Raw genomic sequence first — 20,661 nt, 5'->3', positions numbered from 1 at the left:
ATGCCACTGTGCAGCCTTCGGCCACTCTGCCTGTTTACTGACAAAACCCCTAGCTGAGGAGGAACGGGGATGTGCAGAGCCCAGGGTGAGTTCCAAGAGCCGCGTCACCACTCTGATGGCCCACCCCACCCAGATTTATAGGAGCGAGTCATGGGAAAGTGGCCCCTCCCCATCTCACGAAGGACTGAACAGGAAGAGATACTTCCTGTCGGCAATGCCTAGGCGCTCCGAGAGCAGGGACCCCCACTGGAGGTGCAAGGGGAGGTGGGCTCCGAAGAACGGGCCACCGTCATCCTTGCTCTCGGCACTGCGCATGCTCAGTAAACTTCATTGCCCGAATGACGGGACAGGTGCATCCCAGACCTCAGGGAAGCTGGGGTGCAGGGCTGGCTCCCCTTCGCTCATTCGTTTATCGATGCCTCCTTGCGGCAGCACGTCTTTTATCCTGAGGACACTGAGGAGGGCTCGGTCCCAGCCTCCGCGTCCGCTGGACTGTGGGAGAGACAGCAGCCAGGCCGCCGGAGTGTAGCGGAGGGCTGCCCACTCTCCCAGGAGGACACAGCGAGAGGACGTTCTAGAGGGCGTGGAGCTGGGGGGGGGCGGGGCGACCCACAAAGCAGACTTCTCCAGCCTTTCTTGACATTGCCTTGCAGTGCTTAACTTTACGGGGACGGAACGGGGTCTGGAGCTGCGGTGTTCTGGCTCAGCAGCCACACGTGGGTTCGAATCCCACTTCCACAGCTCGCTAGTGGCGTGGCGGAGGTGGTCTTGAGCAAATGACTCAACATCTCTAACCTGTCGTCTTCTGTACAATGGGGGGAAACACCCTCCTAGGGTAGTGAGATGCGGAAGGGCCGTGCCTGTAAGCACTGGGCACAGTGCCCAGCATATGAAGAACGGTAGCCATTGCACGGATCTCCTCATCCCCCTGTGGGGTGCAACGGGGCTCCAATTACTGCTTGAATTAGTGGTGAATCCAAATGAATACCCTTCTGAGAATTTCATGGTATTTCTGAATTTATCTCATCCGCCCAAATCACTGTACCGTGCAGGCATCGAACCCAAGATTTTTCTAGTGTAAACCAATGGGGACCAAGACCCAGGCTTCCTCCTCGCCAGCCTCACCTTGCCCAGGTGAACCTGAAGGGGAGGTGCTGGCTGCCAGCAGCAACCATAGCTCACCTAGGCACCACCTCAGCCCTGGCAACTCACAGGTGAGCGGGTTGGAACAGGGAAGACTGACTATTGCGCGGGCGAAGTGAGAAGGCTCTGAATATCCTGACTCACCAGGAGCCGGACTGGAAGCGCAGGCGATTTGTCTGGCTGACTCTGGCGGTAGCACCAAGTACCTATTGCCTTTCAAAAGGAATAACTCCTTCCCTGTCCTTTAGATAGTAGAGTGTCACCACGGAAGATGTCCCAGGCCTACTCACTCCTCGACCTGCACCCCTGCGGCTGCCAGCAATGCTCCTTCCAACCACACCTCATTCCTCTGCTCAGAAATTCACCTGCAGGGGTCCTCCAGGATTCCCCACCACCAGCTGGCAAGTCACTCCCCGGTCTGGCCCCTCAGGTATCTGGCCAGCTTCCTCTTTCACTAGCCGGCCCCCAACTCCCCCGCTTAGGAAATTTGCACCCCACCCCAGCCAGCTTCCACATAATCCCACAACCTTCCTGGTCTCGTCCTCTCTGTACCCCCTCTCTGCTGCTGCGAAACCGGGTCTCACCTGGCCTCCCTCCAGAGTCTTGGTGACCCTTTGCCCCACAGTTTTTCATGCCTCCAGCCTCCAGACATTAGGTATCCATGGTCCCAGACTTTCACTTACTAGTTGTGTGACCCGCAGTAAATTATCAAACCCCTCCTACCCTCCATTTCCTTATCTGCAAAATGGACCCATCAATACCTACTTCCTTAGGTTATTTAGCAGAATTAAATGAGAAACTGCACATAAAGTGTTTAACACAGATCTTGGCTATGAGCAGGCGCCCCACCGACAGAATCGTGCCTCTACGCCCTGTTAAATGTTTCATTCTGCAATATTTTCTTTCCTCTAAGGATGCATCTTACACTCTTCTCTGTACATTCCTTCTTCTCAAGTATCTGGCTCAGCACTGAACAGTGAATGTTATAAAAATGCAGTCATACTGCAATTACAAAGAGGTCTTCTAGCCAAATGCTTTTTAGGGCACCCCATGGAGGTGGAGAAAAGATGGATTTTGTCGCGCCAAACCAAGAAGGCCCTGGTGCCCTGCCACTCGCTGCCCCCAAGGAGCGCTGTGGTGCCCCATCTTCTAATCCCACAGGGCTCCCTACTGGTGGTCAGGAAGCCACCCAACACACACCGCTGTGCCCAGGGTAAGTTTCACTTCAGCCGTGCTGGCCTGCCAAGCTGAATCCTATCTGCCACAACCATTTCCTGGGGCCATACAGATCCTGGTGCTGCTAAGTTCTTCCCAGTGACCACCTAGTTCATCAGGTACAGGGGAATGAGGAAGGAATTTGGCCTCAAGGAGGAGCACTCTGGATAGAGGCAACAGTGATGGGCAGGTGACAAGACCTACTTTTCCTCAACTGCTGCCATGGAGACCTGGCCACCCCACCTGTCACCCTAAGCTTTTCGGGGACGACTGATGCAATGCCACTGGGAAGCGGGGGCTACAAGTGACGGGACACACCCTGAGGAAGGGCAGGGGGAGCTAGCGGGAAACCAGGGGAAACCAGGTGGCAGAGGAGGTCCAGAGGCGTCCTCACTGACAGGGTCTCTCACCAGGCTCCCTCTGTCAGAAGCTCCAAGCGGGAAAAGGCCGAGTCAGCCTCTGGCCACAGCTCTCCCAGGCCCTGGCTTTGAAATGTGTGCTCCACCCCTCCCACCCCGCCTGCCTTCTGAGTTCCTTCACAGAGAAGCAAGACACGGACAAGCTGAAGGGACACAGGGCCCGCTTCTGTGCCCTGACTGCAGTGAGCGGGGAGTTGCCGCCTGGTTTGTGTTGGTCCACATTCAATACCAGGTGGGTCTGGAATTTAGCAGGGGGGCTCTGCTAGGAGTGAATATGAGTCACCCTGGCCTCCACCTCTCCCATCAGCACAATGGGGGAAGATATGTATTTTGGTGGCATAAGTCACAACTAGTGGACCAGGTCTAGAAGCCCCAGGCCCTCCAGGAGGCTGTCTGGACTTTGCACAAAATTGCAAACACTGCACTGACTAGTCGCCCAGGCTCACTCACCTCCATCCCCAAATTACACAGTGCAAGATGGAGCTGTGCCCAGCACCGGGGCTGTGATGACTATACTCCCCAGCAATTCCAGCTCTGACTCCTGCAAGCCCCCCAGGAAGTGAAGCTTTCCCTTTAGCTTTCAGATTCTTGGTGAAGGGTCCACCAGTCCCCACACTTCACTGTCACCCTTTAGTAAGAGCAGCAGAAAGAGAAGGTACAGTTTGAAGTTTTTGTTTTCTGCTGGTTGGGTTTCTGCATCTTTAGCAGCTCTTTGGCTGCCCAAGATCTGCACTCTGGAGGGGCACGAGTTTGGTCAGAGCCACACACACACACACACACGCTGCCTAGTCTGTCGCTGCATCCTGGTGGCACAAAATTGCCCCCACAGAGTTCTGTTTAAGCAGCGAGGATGCTGCATGCCACAAACCGTCCTTGTAGACCAAGTGTGGAGAAGAAAATGTAAACACCAAGAAGGACACACGAGCCCTTACAAATAACTCGAAAACAATCATAACGCATCAGTTCTGGGGAGAAGCAAGAAGATCGGCCTGGAGCCTCCTGGCCGGAGCCTCGGGTTCCCCTGGACGCGCCCTGCAGGTCCCCGGGCCAAGGGCAGGGCCGGCGCCGGGTGGTCCGGGAGGGCGGGCGGGGGGGTCCTCCCGGAGCCCGCCCTCTTCCTCTGAGGCGGCCCGAGACCCCCAGGCTCCCCTCCCCCGCCGCCCGCCACATCTGGTTCCACTCAGATCCTCCCACACCTCCAGGCGCGCTCCTCCCCCTCTCCCCCCCCCCATGCCCCGCTTTCAGAAAAGCGGAGACGATTTTTAAAAACCCAGTCACACACACATACACACACACGCACACACGCTTCTGGGGTGGGGGGGAGGAAAGGAGGGAAAAGTCGGGAAGAGGCCCATTCCTCGGGGCTCCCCCCGCTCCGCCCCTGAAGTTGGCCAAGTTGGCAGCGCCTTACCCGGGAGGGCGGCGGCGGCGGCGGCGGCGTCTCCAGGGGCGCGGGGGCGGCTGAACTGCAGACCCCCGAGCAGCAGGACGCAGCGCAGCAGGTGACGAGGCCAGGGCGCGGGGGCCGGCCGGCGGGGCCCCATGCCTGCGGCGCGCCGCTCGGGAGACGTGGGGACCGAGGGCGCACGGGCGCGGCGCGCGGTGGCAGCCCGGGCGCTGCGCTGCGATGACCGCCCGCGAGGGGCTCGCGTCTTCCTCCGGGTCGGGACGAAGTGATGCCTCCCGGGGAGCGGAGGGGAGGAGAGAAGGAGGCAGGCCGGGCGGAGGGAGGGCGGAGGGAGGAGCGCGGAGCCCGGGAGGAGGGTGCGAGGGGCAGAGGGGAAGGGAAGTGGGCAGCGTGGGAGGGGGAGGCGGCGGGCGCGGGGCTGAGGCCGGGGCCGGAGAGGGGGCGCCCGGCGGGGTGCGGGGGAGGCGGAGCGCCGGCGTCCGCGGGGTCGAGGCGGCCCCCCGCGTGCGCGCCTTCTCCCGCTCCGCGCCGCTCTCCTCTCACCCCACCTCGCCTTCCCTCTCCGCTCGGCCGGGGCCGCGAGCCCCAGACGCTGCGTCACAGCTCCCGGGCTGGCGCGGGCGGGGAAGCAACTGCAAAACTTTCCGCAAACTTCGCGGCGTGGCGGGACGTGGGCTGCGAGGCCCGGCTGGTCCGGGGCGGGGGCGCGCGGCTGACCCAGGCGGCCACGCCCGGACCGCTGACGCCCCCTCTATCCCGCCTCTTACGCCGACCACTCTCGCCGACGAGCATCCGCTACCTTCGTGCCCGGGACGACCCCTCCCTGGATCTGGTGGGGAAGGGGCGGAGCCGAGAGCCCGGCCACCCGGAGGAAGATTGGGGGAGGGGAGACGGGGCCCCTGTGCCATGTGCCGAGCGACAACATTTGCACGTCTTCCGTTAGCGTTTGCCTGACCCCTGTGTCCACGTCCCTTTGTGCTGAGGGCTGTAGTGTTTTTGCTAGATGGGGCCGTATCCAGAAACCTAGGGCAAGTCTGTCCACTGGGTGTCCCAGAAGACAGACATCGCTCTCTCCAGCATCCCCGCGGCTGGCCGGACTCAAAGGACCAAGTGAAAATTTCATAAAAGGGAAGATAGTCCACTTATCCGTATTATGCAACAGGTCACCCCAGCGAGCACTAGATTGGGAGTCAGCTGTTGGAAGCCCAGCCCCACCTCTACCTGATTCCCTGGGCAACCTTGAAAAAGTCGCTTGGCTCTCTGGGCTCAGAGCCAGACTGAGGCATTTAGAGATCCTAAATGCGGAGAAGATTCATGTTCTCCCATCACAAATAATCAAACAAAACCACTATGAAACTGTAAGATAGATTTAATTATTTCCTGTGCTGTCCACCTCGGTGCTATTTTTAGAAACTTTTTTTTTTCTTTTTTACTACCCTCGCCTTGGGTAAATCTTTTCTCTTCTCCGCACGGAGGGTGTAGGGCTCTCAGATGCTCACTTAGCTCTGTCCCTGTCTGCTGGGCTGAGATTCTTGGCAAATAACAGCCCAGAGGCTGCGGAACCCAAGTGAGCACCCACTGAAATCCCCTAGAGGCCCTGGAAAGATTCCCACTGTCCGCATTTTTGCCCTAAAAAATGATTAGCAACCAAGCCAAAGAAGCACTCCCAAGCTAGCTTGGGCAGGTGTAACACAGCCACAGCCCTTTTGGCGGCTCTTGCTTCACTGCCCCTTGGGACACACCTTCTTGGTGTGTCATGTCCTGGAACCCCGGGCTGCTGGCCACCTTGAGGCTGCCTCAGAGATCATCCTCTTGGCCCCTTCTTCTGTTATCTACAAGTGGGTTGAGGATCTGCCAGCTTTAGCTAAGCTGCTCCTTTCCCCCCCCATCTTGAGCAGCCAAAGCGCAGGATGCATCTTCTCGAAAGTCAACTTATCAGCGTCCATCCGCTCGCTCATTTCTGGATGTGCCGGCCACAGACCTCACTCAAGGGTCCCTTTTCTCTGACGGGGAATTCGGGCAGGGTTCCCAAGGAGCCCTCTAGATTCTGGAAAAGGGTTGGATTGCCCTTCCCCATCAGCCTGAGTAGGTTTGGGCATTCCTCCCACCAGCAGGGCAGAAGCCAACTACGTGACATCACCAGTGAATGCCGTAGGTCCAGAAAGTCCACCACTTGCCAGCACTAGTCCCGAGTGCCCAGCACACAGATGCGCTCTCATTTCTTAGTCACTCAACAAATTGCTAGCCCTGCGCTAGCTGCTGGAGAAACAAAGATGAGCAAACCAGGTCGCAGCCCTGGAGGAGTTCCGTTTAGTGAGAAAAACAGACACAATTTTTGCCACATCCCAGGAAGAGAAACTGCCACTCGAAGGCTGAGGAGCACGAAAGTGCATTGTGCAAGCAAGGACTGGTGTTTGCTCCTCCGGGGCCCTGCTCTAGTCTCCACTGAGGGGGAGACTTCCTGCTCAGCGTGCCAGAGTTACACACTGTATTATGCTGATTGTCTGTCTGGGCCCACATCCGCGGCCACAGTCTGTCTTAGATCTTGGGCTTGCAAGGCAGAGAGCTAGGCCATGTCTGGGCACTTCTCCCTGTGGAGAATCTAGCCCAGGCCCCCACCGCTTAAGGATTCTGTGCAGGATCAGTTATCAAAGGAACGTGGTCACAGTCTGCAGGCGTGTTGGGTGTTGGGAGGGACGGGGCTGTCAGAGGGACCTCTCACCCAACCCAGACCCTAATCTACTTCCAAAGAAGGGCCAGTTGTCCTCTGTGCCCACAGCCTCCTCGCCATTCCTGTTAAAGCTCAGTTGAACAGCCACTTATTACTGTGTGCCAGGCACCAGGCAGGATGCTAGGGGCTTAGTGAACTCTATGACTTGGTTCAGGGAATTTTTGCCAACGTCGTATTTACTGTAGTGGAATCGATACCAAGAAATGGCTCTTCTTCACACAGTTAGCCAGCGACAGGCCCTGTGGGTCTGCTGATTTCATCACAACCACGTTAGTGGAAGGAACAGACTTTGGAGCCAGAGAGACCCCAGTTAGAATCCTGGCTCTCCCCCTTACTAGCTTTGTGACGTTCAGTGAGTTCACAATTTCTATTTGTAAATGGGGCAGCAATTCCTACCTTGTCCTGAGAATTAAATGTGGTGTATGGAGGGACAGCATGGCCCCTGGGTGGAGATGTTCAGGAATGTCGGTCCCCTCCCGGCTTCCCACCTTCCTTTGCCTCTTGGACATCGGGGGTCTCCTTTGTTCCTTACCTATCGCCCCGCCTGCCTCTCTAGGCTCCTCCCCACCCCACCGTCCAGAGAGCTGATCAGGTCAGTTTTATCAGGATTGCCACACTGGGTGTTTTCCTTTGCCTGAGAGAATACAACCACCCCATCTGTCTGAACATCTCCGGGTTTCACTGTGTACAGAAGTGGTATTCTGAAGGGTAAATGACTCCAGGTAGAAGCATCTCGATGCTCACTTTGGCTGGTGAATTAATGCACGTCTGTAAGTAGGCATGGGGTAGTATGAGGCAGTGGGATGCATCGAGGCCTGTAGCCTAGAGTCGACGTGGAATTCCAGCTCTGCCGTTCACTGGCCTCAAGTCCCCAAGCGCGTCCTTTCCCTTCTGACTCTCAGGAGCCCTTTGCCATGCACATTTTGATGTCATTACTCATTGTGCTTCGGGATCCTCTCACGTTAGTCTCCTCTCCCCTGGTATGGCAGCCTCTCCAGCCGGAGAGTGCCCTGGGGAGCAGAGCAATGCCCTGGACACCCTTGGCAGGCCAAGCCTACAACAAAAGCTTATTAGGTCGAGAACACAAGACAGGTAGAATGCAATTAGATAGCCAGGTAGAGTAGGGGGATATAAAGATGTAGTCAGTCTTTACCTGGGGCAACTAGAGAAAGGGGCGTGAACCCCAAGGGGCATCTACGATTTTCCCCCACTATTTCCAAGCCAGGGGAGAAGGTGGGCTAAGCTCAGGACTGGCCTGGGCGGATCCCGCCCTCTCTACCATCCCTATGGGCTCCTGCAGCTCAAACTCTCTGCTCTCCACTAAGGCATCCTCCTTTGAGTCCACATGGCTCCCCCTTCCTTTGAAGAACTGAGGATCCCAGCAGGACGGCCAAAGAGGGAAGGAAGGCAGAAGGCTTGGGATTCAGACAGATCCAAGTTTCAAGGTTTGGCTCCACCTCTTTCAGGTTGCATAACCTTGGGACGGTCAGTTAACCTAAAGGAACTATTTCTCCAAGATCCACGTTACCGGAGAATTGTATGGCTGGTCTGTCTTCTCCTGACTGGTCCACCCCATCATGGCCACGAATACAACCTGAGAAAAATTCTGCCCATTTTCCCTAGGCTCTTCCCCTCTCCTGTGAGAGAACACCTAGAAACTTGCCCCCACACCCAGGAGGGCTGCTGAGTTTCTACTCACTTTCTTCTTTTAAAGCTCTTCTTTCCCAATGGGTAAAAGAAAATTACCTCAAGACCCTTTCTGGGAAGCAGCAAGGGCTTGAATCCGCCTCATGAATCTAGGAGTTTAGGCAAAGACTCCTAATTGGAGGAGCCACCACAGTAGTGTCTGCAGCTATCAGCAGGGACAGCCCTAGAGTGAGCTCAGAGCCGGGGGACTCAGGGCTGAGCCCAGACTGCAGCAGGGGTCACCAATCAAATGCCTCTAGGATCTCTGCAGGCTCGTCTCCTTTCGGAGGCTTTAGCAGGTGGAGTAAGCTGGCCACTGATGGTCCAGAGATGGGCAGAAGTTGGTCTGAGGTACAAGAGGAAGAGAAACAGCAGAACTGAAAAACCTGGGATGTAGTTTCCAGAACCTTCTACTACCCCACTAACTGGTGCCAGCGTCAGGGGTGGGGAGGATGTCACATGAGCCTGTCTGCTCCACGGGGGCCTCCCCTGGACGTACAGCTCCTCTAAGCCTGATCTCACACGTGGATGGGGCTGAGCCAACAGTCAAGGCTACTGTGCTCCTCAGCTCTGGCTGGGCTGGTGGTTTCCGCATGTCCCTCTCTCTTCGAGAAATCATCTGAGGCTGTTCCCTGGTCCCTGATTCTCTCAACTCAGGAGGGACAGACAGAATGAGGTTTTCTCTAGTCTTGGTATTTGACTCAGTCCTGCCAGCAGCCTTTCGTGGCTCTCACTGATTGTGGCCTGAAGGCAGAACAGGTACCCATGCAGAACCTCCCCTGACCCATCCTCCCCACCCTAAGCCCCCGTGGAAGAGCCTTTGACCAGAACAGGAGCCGGGAGGCTGCATCCAGCTGTCCTCCCGCCCACCCCAGCTCCAAGAGGCTGGCCGGACCTTCCACAGCCCCCATTGAGGCAGCAAAAAGTAGACTGGGGCACCAGTGAGTGGTGACCAGCATTCGATCTCAGAGTGCATGGCACCGAGTTAAGTTCTGTTCTGTGCAATGTGTACTGGGTGGAGATGTTGTTTCTAACTGTGGGGTGTCATCGAACAATTGAAAAATACTGGAACCAGCTATGCAGGCGTCCTGGCTGTTCCTGCTCAGCTCCGATCTGCTCACTCCCTGACCAAAGACCTGCATCTAACCCACTGCCCCCCGCCTCCTCCTCGGTGTCACACCTAAGGTCCCTCGCCACCACCTGACTGGCCCTACTTCTCTCCTTGCGGGCACCATGCTTCATCAGGCCAAACTACACGTCATTCCTTCACCCGGGCCCTGGGCTCACTGAGGGGCCAGCTCTCGGGTGCCGAGTGGGCACACACACACGTGATAAGGCAGACAAGTACGGGAAAGGTGTGCAAGGTGCTGTGAGAGCCCAGAGGAAGCCAGGCTGCAGGTGACACTTGAACCCTTTTCAAAGATGGCGCGATGGCCAAAACCTGGAGGTGTGACAGAGCATGGAGAGAGGTGTTGGTGTGACAAACATCTGGCATGGGAAGAGCACAGCAGCTGCGGAGGGCCCTTCGCTGCCGACGCCGCCCCTTTTCGTTCTATTTCATCCTGCCAGTCCTTCAAAGCCCAGCACGACGGCGTCTCCCAAATCCCCGGGGGACTCATCTCACTTTCGCAATTTATCGGCTCCCAGCTTACAGTGAGCTTCTAAATGATAACCTTCCTTAAGCAAGAGCCAAGTCTGATGTACCTTTTTATCTCCCAGAGTCCAGCCCAACGTATTACAAACAGAAGGCTTTCAAAATAGATGTGTTTTGAGCTGATGCATGAAGTTTATAGACGTGGCAACTGTAGCTCAGGGTGGGCGTCACATAGGGTTAGAGTACTGACCTGAACATAGTCCTCACTAGGTGGGTGCTCTTCTGCCGTCTTGTTCTAACAGATTCCGGAGAACGGTTTTGCCTAGTTAACTTGGGCTGGAAGCAGGGTTAATATGCAGGTTGTGGGTATGGTTGTGAGGATCTGTAGATGCAAAGAAGCAATGGCTCCTGAAATTCATTTGTAGGGAAGGGCTTTGCTTTTCATGCTGAGGGCACAGGTCTGTTTTAGCATCAGGCCAAGGCCCGCACTTGGGGGGCTGTCTGTGTCCTGCAGACATCTCTCCGGGGTCCCCATGACAGGGAGGAGACATCTAGCAATATCTCCTGCTTTTTACTTTTTCAGTTACTGAAAACATCTTTATGTCTCCCACCCCCTTCAAGCCTGGTAGAAGCACGAGGTCAAGGCAGAGGCTTCGATTCCCACCTGTCAGTTAGTACACAGAACAGGAAGATTCAGAGTTGTCCAGGGCTGGGGTAGGGCAGGATTTTAGCTTCCTCGCATATAAAGCAAGATGACAAGATTGGATGGCGTAGGAAATCTGAAGCACGGATGTTCTGGGAAGCCACGTGCCCATTTTCCCACCTAAGTTCAGCCTAGGACTGCAGAGGCAGGGCTGCTACCCCAGGCCAGCTAGGCCGCCAAGTAGATTTCTAAGGGCTAGCCACCAGGGAGGGAAGGGACGTAGTGAGGGAAGCCCCAGGGAGTGGAGCCCTAGGTGAGGGCGATTCGCCTCCAGCCTCCAGCTGAGGTGCGGCCTTCACCCAGTGTCTGCACATGGGGGACACTCAGAGAATCTGCCTCCCATTTTCAAGCCGGCAGTCCATCCCCATTCTATCCTACTCTACCTATGACCAGGCACCAAACAAATCTCTGTGGGCCTGTTTCCTCACCTGTAAAATCAGCGAGATGCTTCTACCCTGCAGATGAGACACTTCTCTGCAAAGCAGTAGTGCTGGAGCGCGCATCCTTTGCTGAGACGGTCTTCTGCTCCCCCATCCACAAGCTGAAAAGGCTTGGGCTGCACAAGAGGCCACCACAGTCGCAGGCTATGCCTGGAGGCTTAAAGAGGCTAAAGTTACCAGTTCTCTGGCTGGGCACTCCCCTCCACACCCAGGCGGCCTGACCTGGGGCCAGGGGTGGGTGGGGCCCAGCCAGCCAGCCAGCTGCTCTCTGACCCCTTCGCACCACGGGGTCTCCTGCCTAGCGCCTCACACACACACACACATACCCCTGAGCTGACTCCAGCCTGTCTCAGGCCCCCGCTGAGCTCCCCCAGCACAATAGGGCTCTTGTTTTCCCTGCCCCCACCAGGCCCCAGACCTGCTCCCTGGTCTGTTTTCCCAGCCTCTGGCAGGTTCCCCCAACCCACCCGCAGAGCACAGCAGCAGCCAGAGTCCCTAACCACTCCCTCCTTAACCCTCAGCCTCTCCCGGCAACCCCTCCACTCTCTCTCCTCCCCCACCCCTTCCAAAGAGCTCAGGCCAGCCCCCAGGCTCTCTCTACCTCAGATCCGGACTGCCAGGCTGGATTCATAAGCAGACCCAGCAGGTCTTAGCCCTCAGGTAAAAGAAAAACGTGATAAATTAATTCACGAGAAGGTACTGGTGAGTTGTTATGCATTTTAAGAGAAAGCCAAAGGTAAAAAGCTTTGCCCGAGAGTGAATGATTCTTGAGTATATCGTTAGGTACGAAGGCATTTGCATATGGGATGTGTTGTTGGGGTCCTCCTGGGGCTTCCCATAAAAGAGCTCATGTAGGACATCAGTCCTAGGACAGTCCAGAGCTTAAATTTTTATTCCTAACACAGAAAATGAAACAGTCATCTGTCTTCCAGTTGTGTGTGTTTAGAGGCCTGAACAGCCACACTCTCCAATTGCGGTGGCTGATAAGGTCAGCAGGACTTCTGACGCGGGGCCAGACCTTCACCACACGTGTCACTTGGGAGACAGAGCAGTGCTAGGGTGGGTGGCGTGCGGGCATGGCTGAGAATGAGCATTTCTAACAGGTGATGCTGACGGCTGGTTATGAGACGCTCCTTCCAGACGCAGCTGAAGCAGTCCTGGACCAGGGTAAGTGGAAACAACTGATTTCGCAGGATAGAGGCTGATACTACGTCTCGTCAGAGGGGGAAGGCTCCCTAAAGGTCCGCGTCACTTACTGAGGCAAAAGATCTCCTGACAACTTAGCAGGTAGAAAAGCTCTGAACCTCAACCAGCAAACTCGGGGGTTCTAGGACCAGCAATCTCACGTACTGATCATGTGATCTTTTTAAAGCACAATTTTTGATTCCCTTCTTATGTGCCAGGCACTTTACACGTCTTATTTCTGCTCGTTACTATAGTCATGCAAGCAGCACAGGTGGGATTTGAACCACACATAATTCTAAAGCCCAGACCCTTAACCACTGGGTGATTCTGCCCTAAGACGACAGAACAGCTAAGTTTAGGAAGGACTCTCCATACCCCAACCTGTTTGTACACCATGTATCTCTCCCACTTACCGCAGACTGATTTTAACTACAAAGAAAGCTTGGGCCATCAGAATGATGAATAAGTGGGAGATTCTCAGAAAGCAAAAATATCACCAATGAACTTCGCATTCTTAGAAGCAAGAAGCTGGACCCGCAGCTTGCTTCTAGCGCTAGGGTTCTAGGAGATAACTATCCTTACTATGTTTAAAGAGAGCTATTTTCTAAAGAAACATAAGAGCTCCTTGACTGCTAACCTCAGCTGGAGAAAAACCTGTCCCTACAGGACTAGTAGGAAAGGAGGCAAACCTAAAAACGATAGGGGACGTGTCCGGGTCAGCCACAGAAGTGGCGAGTCTCCATTTAAAGCTGCCCACCTCACAAGGAATAATCTGGAGCCCTTTTTTCCCCCTCTAAACCCACGTATTCCATTCCTTCCTAGGGCCCCCACCACCTTCGCCCCTGGATTGTGACTGATGGCTGGGCCCTCCCTATCCTGCTCATTGCTGTGTTTCCGCCTAGAAGCATAGTTGTTGGCACATCAGAGGTACAAAAGGTGTCTCACAAATCAACGCATTTCCCATTACGCCTGCGATGTCCACTGGGACTCGGCCAGCTGCCAGGATCCCCTTACCTACACCCTAGTTGGCAAGGGCTCTGTTTGAGGCTGGAAACTAGAGTAAAATCAAGAGGCTGGGAAATTTACTTCTTAAAACTTATTTTAATATCCTCCCCACCCCCCCGAATTGGGAAAGGCCAAAACACTCTGGCTGTATTTAATTACAAATTAATACACATTTTAAAAATCATTGTTTAAAGTAAATCAACATTGTGGCAATAAGGGATTATCCTTGGAAAAAGTGAAACCCATATTAACAAAATATGTTGTGGAAGAACCCCACTTAGTGATTTCACTGGCTATTTAAAAGTCTGGTAAAGGTCAAGATTCTGCATGTTCTCTGGGGCTGGTCCACGCAGTGGAAAGTGGCCTCGCCCAGACCCGGCCGGGTCCTGTCAGCTCCAACCAGGCCCTAGACCCAAAGGAAGCAAGGAGAGAGGGCTCCCTTCTTCAGGACAAGGGTAGAAAAGATAAATCAGCAGAGTCCTGCAGCTTCACTTAGCCCATGGGGAAAAAAGGAGGCAGGAAGTTAGAGGGAAGGATTAAAGATGCAGCATTTCTTTAACTGTTAAAGAATTTAAAAGTTAAAAAATAATTAGACAAGATTATTGAATGAGAGGAAGAAAAAAAGGAATAGAACTTAATATCAAGTAAGTTTAAACACGGTCACAACTTCATCCATCTCTTTACGTGCAGACACCATCCTTTCGGCACTGTGCTCAACCTTTGAGACCCCGTGGGTACTCTCTCTGCTTAGCAGCTTGATTGTAATGGTTAAAAAAAAGAAGGTATTGCACGCATACATACTCATATGCGTGCACACGCACACATGTGTGTATGTGTGTACATGTGCACATGTGTATACATATATATTGTAATAAAATAGCTTTACAAAGCTGGGGGCACCAAGGGCTCTGGGGCTGACTTCCTTCCATTCAGAGATCCACATGGTGATACCTACCCACACGCTTCTCTTCAATTTGAACACTCCATTTTCCCTTCAGATCACCTAATCCTGGGGAAAGAGGCAGGTTCACAAACAGAGGTCCTAGAAAATGTGTTGGCAGCAGCATGTTTCACATGTAAAAGAAACGCGAGAGCCAGATGGACTAGTTGAGAGCGCTCTACCCTTCCTGACTCCTCTCCCCCCGCCCGGGAACTCAAAGGCCCGAATGCTGCATCTTTCAAGATTTCTGGCTGAGGCCTCCTGCCACATGTGTCAGTAACATTCCAAGCTGGCCACCACATGTTCAGGCTCTGGCCTCCTGCTCTCTGCTGTCGAGTGCTCTGCTGTTTCGAGGGCATGGTGGGGCCACGCAGCTCCCATTCCAGCTCCGTCTTCAGTTATCTCAGAAAAAGCCAAATTAAAAAAAGAATTCGTTCCAAAAAAAGTTCATATTTGAAATACCAATTTCCCTTGAGATTATTTTTTAACTCCACTTAGTAAATCTACTAAAGTGAATCAGACAAAGTGTGTGTGCACAAGCACACAGAGACACACACACCAGCACACACCCACAAAATTTAGAGGACTGGAGGTTGTTTCCTGCCAAAAGAGCTAACAGAGGAAAGCTTATGTGCTGATCAAGTTTTAATATCGTGGTTAACAAGAAATGTACACCATTTAGCAAGCACACAGAGACCGTGGGTAGGAACGCCTGCCCCCCGGAGCATCTGGCTCCCCAGCCCGCTTTCTGCCTACCTTTGGAATAGTTTCGATAGTTACTACATTCAGAGAATCCAAGAGGACTGCATGGACAGATGAACCTTTATTTAAAAAAATAGCACTTCAAATAAATTAAAAGGGACAACCGTCAAGTGTTCAAATTGTGAAGAAATAGTTGAAAACCTAGAGAGACCCAGGCTGCAGTCTTCTAACCTCTTCCTTTGTCCAATGGCAGAACCCCGCGCACCTCAGTTCTCCCACTCAGTTTTTTCCCTGCTGAGATGAGGGAAGCAATTGCAAACAGGAGACCAGACGGAGGAGAAAGCTGCATCTGATTGGAATGAACACTGCCACGTACTTGCTAATACGGGTTTCACTTTATGACCAAATGTATTCTTTCAAAAATAAAAAAGGGGGGGAGGGAAGCTGCATGTTTTTAAAAATTGAAATTATTTAGGGATAAAACACTAACTCTAGTGCCTTTAACGGGCAATAGCAACTTTTTTCCTCCGAAGTCAAATATCATCCCCAGCTGAGCCTTTGTGCTACAAGCTTTTCAGGAGATGTTACCTAAACTTTATTAAAAGAAAAGAACAAGTTTAAATATAGACACTGGACTAGCCCAGTCTGTATTTTCAAGTCCACATTCTTCATCTGAAGCACTGCATCAGGGACCCCCCTGAGTCTGCATGTTTTCAAGTTCACAGTACATGGAACCAGTTTTTCTTTTTAATTTTTTCCTCACTCAGAGCAGCCACACGCAGTGGCCGTTGACGCCGGAACCTCGGGCGGGGCCTTTTCCTACAAGGCCTGGCCAGAGCTGCCCAAGGTTTCTCCTCAATGAGAATCGATGCTGTCATGCTCTATGGATGGGAAAAAAGCAAGAAAATAAAAGCACCTGGTACAGGTTTCATGAGATCCATTCGGATTCGCTATGTTCCAAACCCGCTGCTGAATGCCATTTGTCCACTTTGTGTGTTGAACAGTTTGTGGCCTAGGAGTGGGTCTCAATTCGAAGAACTGTTATTGGATGCCCCAGAGGTTGATGCAATAGCAGCTCCAGCAGGGCTACTCGTGGAGACCGACTTTCGGATGTGAGGCAGCAAGTAGGGGTCACATGCCAGCTGCTGGACGTCGATGCGGTCCTCCTTTCGGTAGGCCAAGCATCGTCGAATAAATGCCTGAAAGGAAAGTTTCTTGAAGAAGAATCCTGGTGGCCCAGGAGGGGACCCCAAGTCTCAAAATCAGCTGCCAGGCCCCTTGCCAGAAACTACCTGGAGGACCTGGAGAAGACCAGGGCAGGAGACGCACTGGCAGCAGCACCTCCCTGTGGCCACTGACTCCTCCCAGACAGAGCAGCTGAGCCATCCCCGAGGGAGAATGGGGCATGACCTCCAAATACCTCTGTCCCCAAAGCACAAGACCAACACACAACTCTCCCTCTTTGCCTTGGCCGGATTGCATGGGTACAGTCTAACTTCTCGGTCCCCCATCTGCAAACCATGGCCTCCTGCGGACTTCCTGAGCCAGTGGAAACCGTAATGACCAGCTACCAGCACATTCGGGGTGAGAAGACTGGCACTGACTGACACTGCAGTATGTCGCAGGTTGGTACATGCTTTCCCTGTGTATACCCCAGCCTCCCCTGAAAGATCATGAAGCAAATGAGCAGGCACGTGTCTAAGTGTAAAGGAAACCCGGAAAAAAACTTGCCTCCCCATAAGACCTACTGTGACTGGGGTATGATTCGGATTCCTAATTCACCACCTACATGGAGGTTTCTTTTGCACCAGGTATGAAAGGCTATGTGGTCTCAATTTCTACAACTCTTATCATAAAGGCCCATAAATAAATGTCTTTTTCACTGACAGTTCTATTTTATCAGTCTTATAATTATTTTAAATAAATGAACCCATTTTTAAAAAAATTTCAAATATCATTATCGAAGTCCATACTTTACACAGCAGTGATAATGACATCTTGGTGGAGGTTCATTCATTGGGATGCCAACAGCGTGGAAGGCTGTGTGCGCATGGGGGCAGGGTTTATATATAAACTATACTTTCCACTCATTTTTGCTATGAATCTAAAACTGCTCTCAAAATGTAGTCTGTTTCAAAAAATCTAAATCATGAAATGATTTCATATGTTTTTTCTATGATTAATTAACAAAACACGAAAGTATAAAACTAATCCTGATTTTTCAAAATAAAAGACACCTACAGGGAGTTGCTTGATTAAAGCGTTTGGAAGATAAAAATATAAATGAACATAATGATCCTTGGCCTTTAAAAATAAACCTTTCCTAGATACCTAGAACTGGAGTTAAAAAGGATTTCTTTGGTTGGATAGTGGTTAAATTAACTCCTTTTACCTTGAATTTTCTCTCCATACAGCTTCCAGTACAGGCTTTTGAAACAGCAATCAGATCACGTCGTTGCCCTGACTAAAACTTTCAACAGTATTCCCATCGCACGTTGCAATCTGTCCTGCTGCCTCCCTTACCACTCTCCCCTCTGCTCCGCCCGCTGCGGGGACCTGCTGAGCTCACACTCTCACCAGCTTCACGCATTTCTCTCTCCTTGGAATATTCTTCTCCCACATTTATACATGGCCTCCACCTTCACATCTTTCAAGACTGCTCAAAAACCTGCTTCATCATTGAGGCTTTCCCTGGCCTTGGCATCAAAAAAGGGGGTTCCTCCCACTTCTCTACTCCTTTACCCCGATGTATTTTCTTCATAACATTTATCACCAACTGAACCGTGTCTGTTCTTAGTCACTGTTTGTCTCACCTAGTGGAAGGTATATTCGTTAAAGGCTGGGACCTTCTCTGTACAGTTCATTGTTAAAGACTCAGAGTTTCTTCTCCCTATCTAGAACAGTGTCTACTGCTTAACAGGCACTCAATTAATATTTATTGTGAGGGAAGAAGAGGGTGGAAGTTGGAAAAACACACATTTAGGAGGAAGAGGAGGTTTTTATGACTCTTGAATTTTGTACTGAATAATCCATCACTATTATCCAGAGAAATAATACAAACATCACAGCAGTCATTTCTGCTGGCCAGTGGGTCAGAACTTACCTTTGCTTCAGGTGTTACTACTGGCTTTGGCGGAAACTGTACTTCAGTAGCTTTAAGGATAGTATTTTCTTGTAGAATGTCTTGCTGGGACTGGTTATGGCCAAAAGGCTAGCATATAAAAACAGAACAAACAAAGGTGGGCCTCTGGTTAAAATTAGAGAGGACAATTCAACACCACAGGGAGGAAAAGGAGAAAACATGGCTCAATGAGAACTGCTAGGAGGAACTTTAGAGATGATCTATAATCCTCTCATTTTATAGATAAAGGGCGGAAAGGCTTAGAGCTTAAGTAACTTGGTCACAGATTACTTAACATCTAAGTTAAAGCAGAGCTGGGACGAGAAGCAGCATCTGCTATATCCTACCTTTGCTAAGTTTTGCTTACAGCAAAGAACAAAGATTGAGAGCAGGGACCAGTAACCTCTTTTGCCCTGAATGATACCGGTGGGCTTTAATACCCATATGTGCCACTGGCAGACCCAAGATACAGATAAAAAGAGATGGGAAAGAGTAGAAGGGGTAAGGACAGAGTGGGTAAATAAAGTGTAGGCTTTATCTGTGCCCCGAATTGCCCTTTTCTAATAAACTCTTAAAAAATAATTTTAGGCCCAGTGTCACCTCTATAGTGTTTCTATTGAGGGATCACAAACAACTCTTTCTAGATAACCTCTGCCACCGCTATCAGCAGCACCTCCACATCGTCAGAGTATAAATAATAATTAACCTCTACTGGTTCTGAATAGTTTCCCCATATCAGAGGAGTAGGATAAAGGAAAAAAGGAGACGAGAGGTAAAAGCAGCAGCTGAAATTTGAATTAAGAACTTGGTCTAGGGATTGTAATCAAAATATTAAGAGTCCAGGGGAGTTGCGGAACTCCAAACGGCTTACACCTACAGCCTGATGGGGAGCACTGGAACATATAAACGCACTGACAGCAGAAATATGAATATAAATGTACAGCTGGACCCTAATATATACATTTATAAGGTATGCTCACAAGGAAAGAAACAAATGTGAAATTCATTAGATGGAGTTTACTACCTAGGTTATTATTCTAATGCTATATCGCCTTGATCAGAAGTAACAGACAATGAATACTTTCTGACACCACCTGCCAGTACAGAAATATAAAGCATGCTTTTATTAATAACAGCTTTAATTAATGGAGTGGTTGGGAAAAAAAGAGTCCTGCAGATATTTCAAGTCTGCGGGCTCTTAGGAATGGCTCTTGGGGAAGATTGTATACTTTAATAAACTATGTCATATAATATATTCCCTAAATATGTTCCCTAAAACATATTATTTCGAATCAAAATATATCCTGGGTCTAATGGAGAATTAGCAAAAACATGCATGTTTACCACAACCCAGCAAAATTCATTAGGTGCTCTTGGGTTGAAAATTTCTGCTTCCACATAAAGCTTTTATTATTAAGTCTTTATTTTCTTCAAACCACAATTTTCAAGGTTCCATTTTGTGTAATCCAATGATTAATCCCAAGAGAATAACCCACACCATGCCATTGTGTACATGTGTCACCCGATACAGAAGTTGAGCCACCACACCCTACCTTCCTTACCTTCCTTCCGTAAAGACACTGGTAGAAGATCACACCTACTGACCACACATCGACTTTATTTGAGATCTTTGGTGGTTCTTTCCCAACCACAAAACACTCTGGTGGTAAATACCTGGGACGAAAAGGAAATAAAAATTCTTAGGAAAATGACTGTATAAATCTAAGACATGTATAAAAAGGCAAAAGACCTTGTTGGAAACAAAAATATCTGAATTTTAATAGCTGAAAAAGCAACTTAGACCTAGCTGAAGAAAGTCATATGAAATGACATGCAAACTTACGGAGGTAATAATGTCCTATGAAGCCCAAAAATACATTTCTCAATTCACTGAGAGAGGTAAATAGTCTCCTAGTTCCTTTCACCCACCCCAGACTCCTTTCTCATAGCTGTATCTAATGTGTCATTCGACAAGTTTAAGGTGTGTGTGTGGGGGGGGGGGGAACATAAAAGATGTGCATTCTCTTTTATAACAGCTGCATCGACAAACATTAAACTATAACCAGAGGTGAAATGGGTTTCCTTTCATGTTGGCTGAAGATGTCAGTAAAATAAATATTTCAAAAGTCCCACTGATTTCAAGACCCAGTAGAAAATCTCTGTGAGGGATGGCCGTTGTCTTCTTAATGTAGCCTCTTCTGGAAATGCAGACTGGCAATAACTATAATATATAATCAATGGTGACATTAAAGTACATATTATAAAAAATATTTTGCATTTCCTACTTTATGGGAGATCAGGAGCAACTGGAAGACTAACAAATAGCGCCAAAAAAGCTAAACAAACTAGTCAGCAGAACTCAGTCCTCA

General features: G+C 51.0%; 2 protein-coding genes across 9 annotated transcripts in view; both read right to left on the bottom strand.

The window, feature by feature from the left end:
* Positions 1-4,523, bottom strand: part of MRC2 (mannose receptor C type 2) — a 51,832-nt gene extending 47,309 nt beyond the window's left edge. For both annotated transcript variants that reach the window (XM_016128219.2, XM_016128227.2), the window contains exon 1: positions 4,189-4,523. In XM_016128219.2, coding sequence (XP_015983705.2) covers positions 4,189-4,321 — 133 coding nt within the window. In that variant the 5' untranslated portion in view covers positions 4,322-4,523. The remainder of the gene's footprint in view (positions 1-4,188) is intronic.
* A 10,578-nt stretch (positions 4,524-15,101) lies between these two features.
* Positions 15,102-20,661, bottom strand: part of TLK2 (tousled like kinase 2) — an 86,818-nt gene continuing 81,258 nt past the window's right edge. For all 7 annotated transcript variants that reach the window (XM_016128191.2, XM_016128198.2, XM_036223634.1 and 4 more), the window contains 3 exons: positions 19,855-19,966; positions 18,275-18,382; positions 15,102-16,370 (listed from right to left, as the gene is read on the bottom strand). In XM_016128191.2, the coding sequence (XP_015983677.1) occupies positions 16,197-16,370; positions 18,275-18,382; positions 19,855-19,966 (394 nt within the window). In that variant the 3' untranslated portion in view covers positions 15,102-16,196. The remainder of the gene's footprint in view (positions 16,371-18,274; positions 18,383-19,854; positions 19,967-20,661) is intronic.

Source organism: Rousettus aegyptiacus, unplaced genomic scaffold (assembly GCF_014176215.1).
Source record: "Rousettus aegyptiacus isolate mRouAeg1 unplaced genomic scaffold, mRouAeg1.p scaffold_m13_p_6, whole genome shotgun sequence".
Lineage (NCBI taxonomy): Eukaryota > Metazoa > Chordata > Mammalia > Chiroptera > Pteropodidae > Rousettus > Rousettus aegyptiacus.
Note: the sequence above shows the minus strand (reverse complement) of the source record. Positions and strands in the feature narration are given on the sequence as shown.